This window comes from Eimeria mitis, genomic scaffold, assembly GCF_000499745.2.
Source record: "Eimeria mitis Houghton genomic scaffold, Emh_scaff3790, whole genome shotgun sequence".
Taxonomy (NCBI): Eukaryota; Apicomplexa; class Conoidasida; order Eucoccidiorida; family Eimeriidae; genus Eimeria; species Eimeria mitis.
Window position 1 is genome coordinate 1690 of NW_013572125.1, and position 741 is coordinate 2430.

Sequence of the window (741 nt, forward strand, 5' to 3'; positions counted from 1 at the left end):
TTACCCTGATGCTGCTTTTTCTGTTTTTCTTTTGCTGCTGCTCTGCTGCTCTTGCTGCTGCATCTTTCTCTTCTCCGCGTGGGGGGGGCCCCCCTTCTCCTGTTGAGGGTACAGCAGCAGCAGCAGCACTGGGGGCCCCCATGGGGGGCCCCCTGGATTGGCCCCCCTGGCAAGCAGCACAGGATGAGGGCCCCCACGATGGTTTTGCTGATCCTTACGAGGGAGCAGCAGCAGCAGCAGCAGCAACAGCAGCAGCAGCAGCAGCAGCAAAGGGTCAATCCATAGATTCTTCTCCTTCTCGAAGGAGCAGCAACAGACTATGGGGGCCCCCAGCAGAAGAAGAAGGGGCCCCCCCAAGGGGGTCTATGGGGGCCCCCCAAGTTGCTGCTTTTCCTGGGAGTCCTTTTGCTGCTGCTGCTGCTGCTGCAGCAGCAGCAACAGCAGCAGCAGCAGACGGAGGAATACAGTGGAAACCAAGAGAATCATCAAGCAAAGCAGAAACAACAGGGAGCTTTGACTTAGATTCTTTTGATATAGGGGGGGGTAAAGAGCTGTCGCTGCAGCAGCAGCAGCAGCAGCAGGAAGAGGAGCAGCGGCAGCTGCATGCGCTGCAGCAGGAGCTGCTGAAGCAGCATTTCTTACAGCAGCAGCAGCAGCAGCAGCAGAAACACGAGCAGCAGCGACGCTCACGCAGACCCCTCCCCCACCTCACTATGTCTGAGCTCTTTAGCAGCAGCTTCG

General features: G+C 58.3%; 1 protein-coding gene across 1 annotated transcript in view; it reads left to right on the forward strand.

The window, feature by feature from the left end:
* Positions 1-8: 8 nt before the first annotated feature.
* EMH_0069540 (uncharacterized protein) overlaps positions 9-741 on the forward strand; it is a gene marked incomplete at both ends in the record, with an annotated part of 3201 nt that continues 2468 nt past the window's right edge. Inside the window, one exon of the mRNA XM_013498879.1 lies at positions 9-739. Within this exon, the coding sequence (XP_013354333.1) occupies positions 9-739 (731 nt within the window). The remainder of the gene's footprint in view (positions 740-741) is intronic.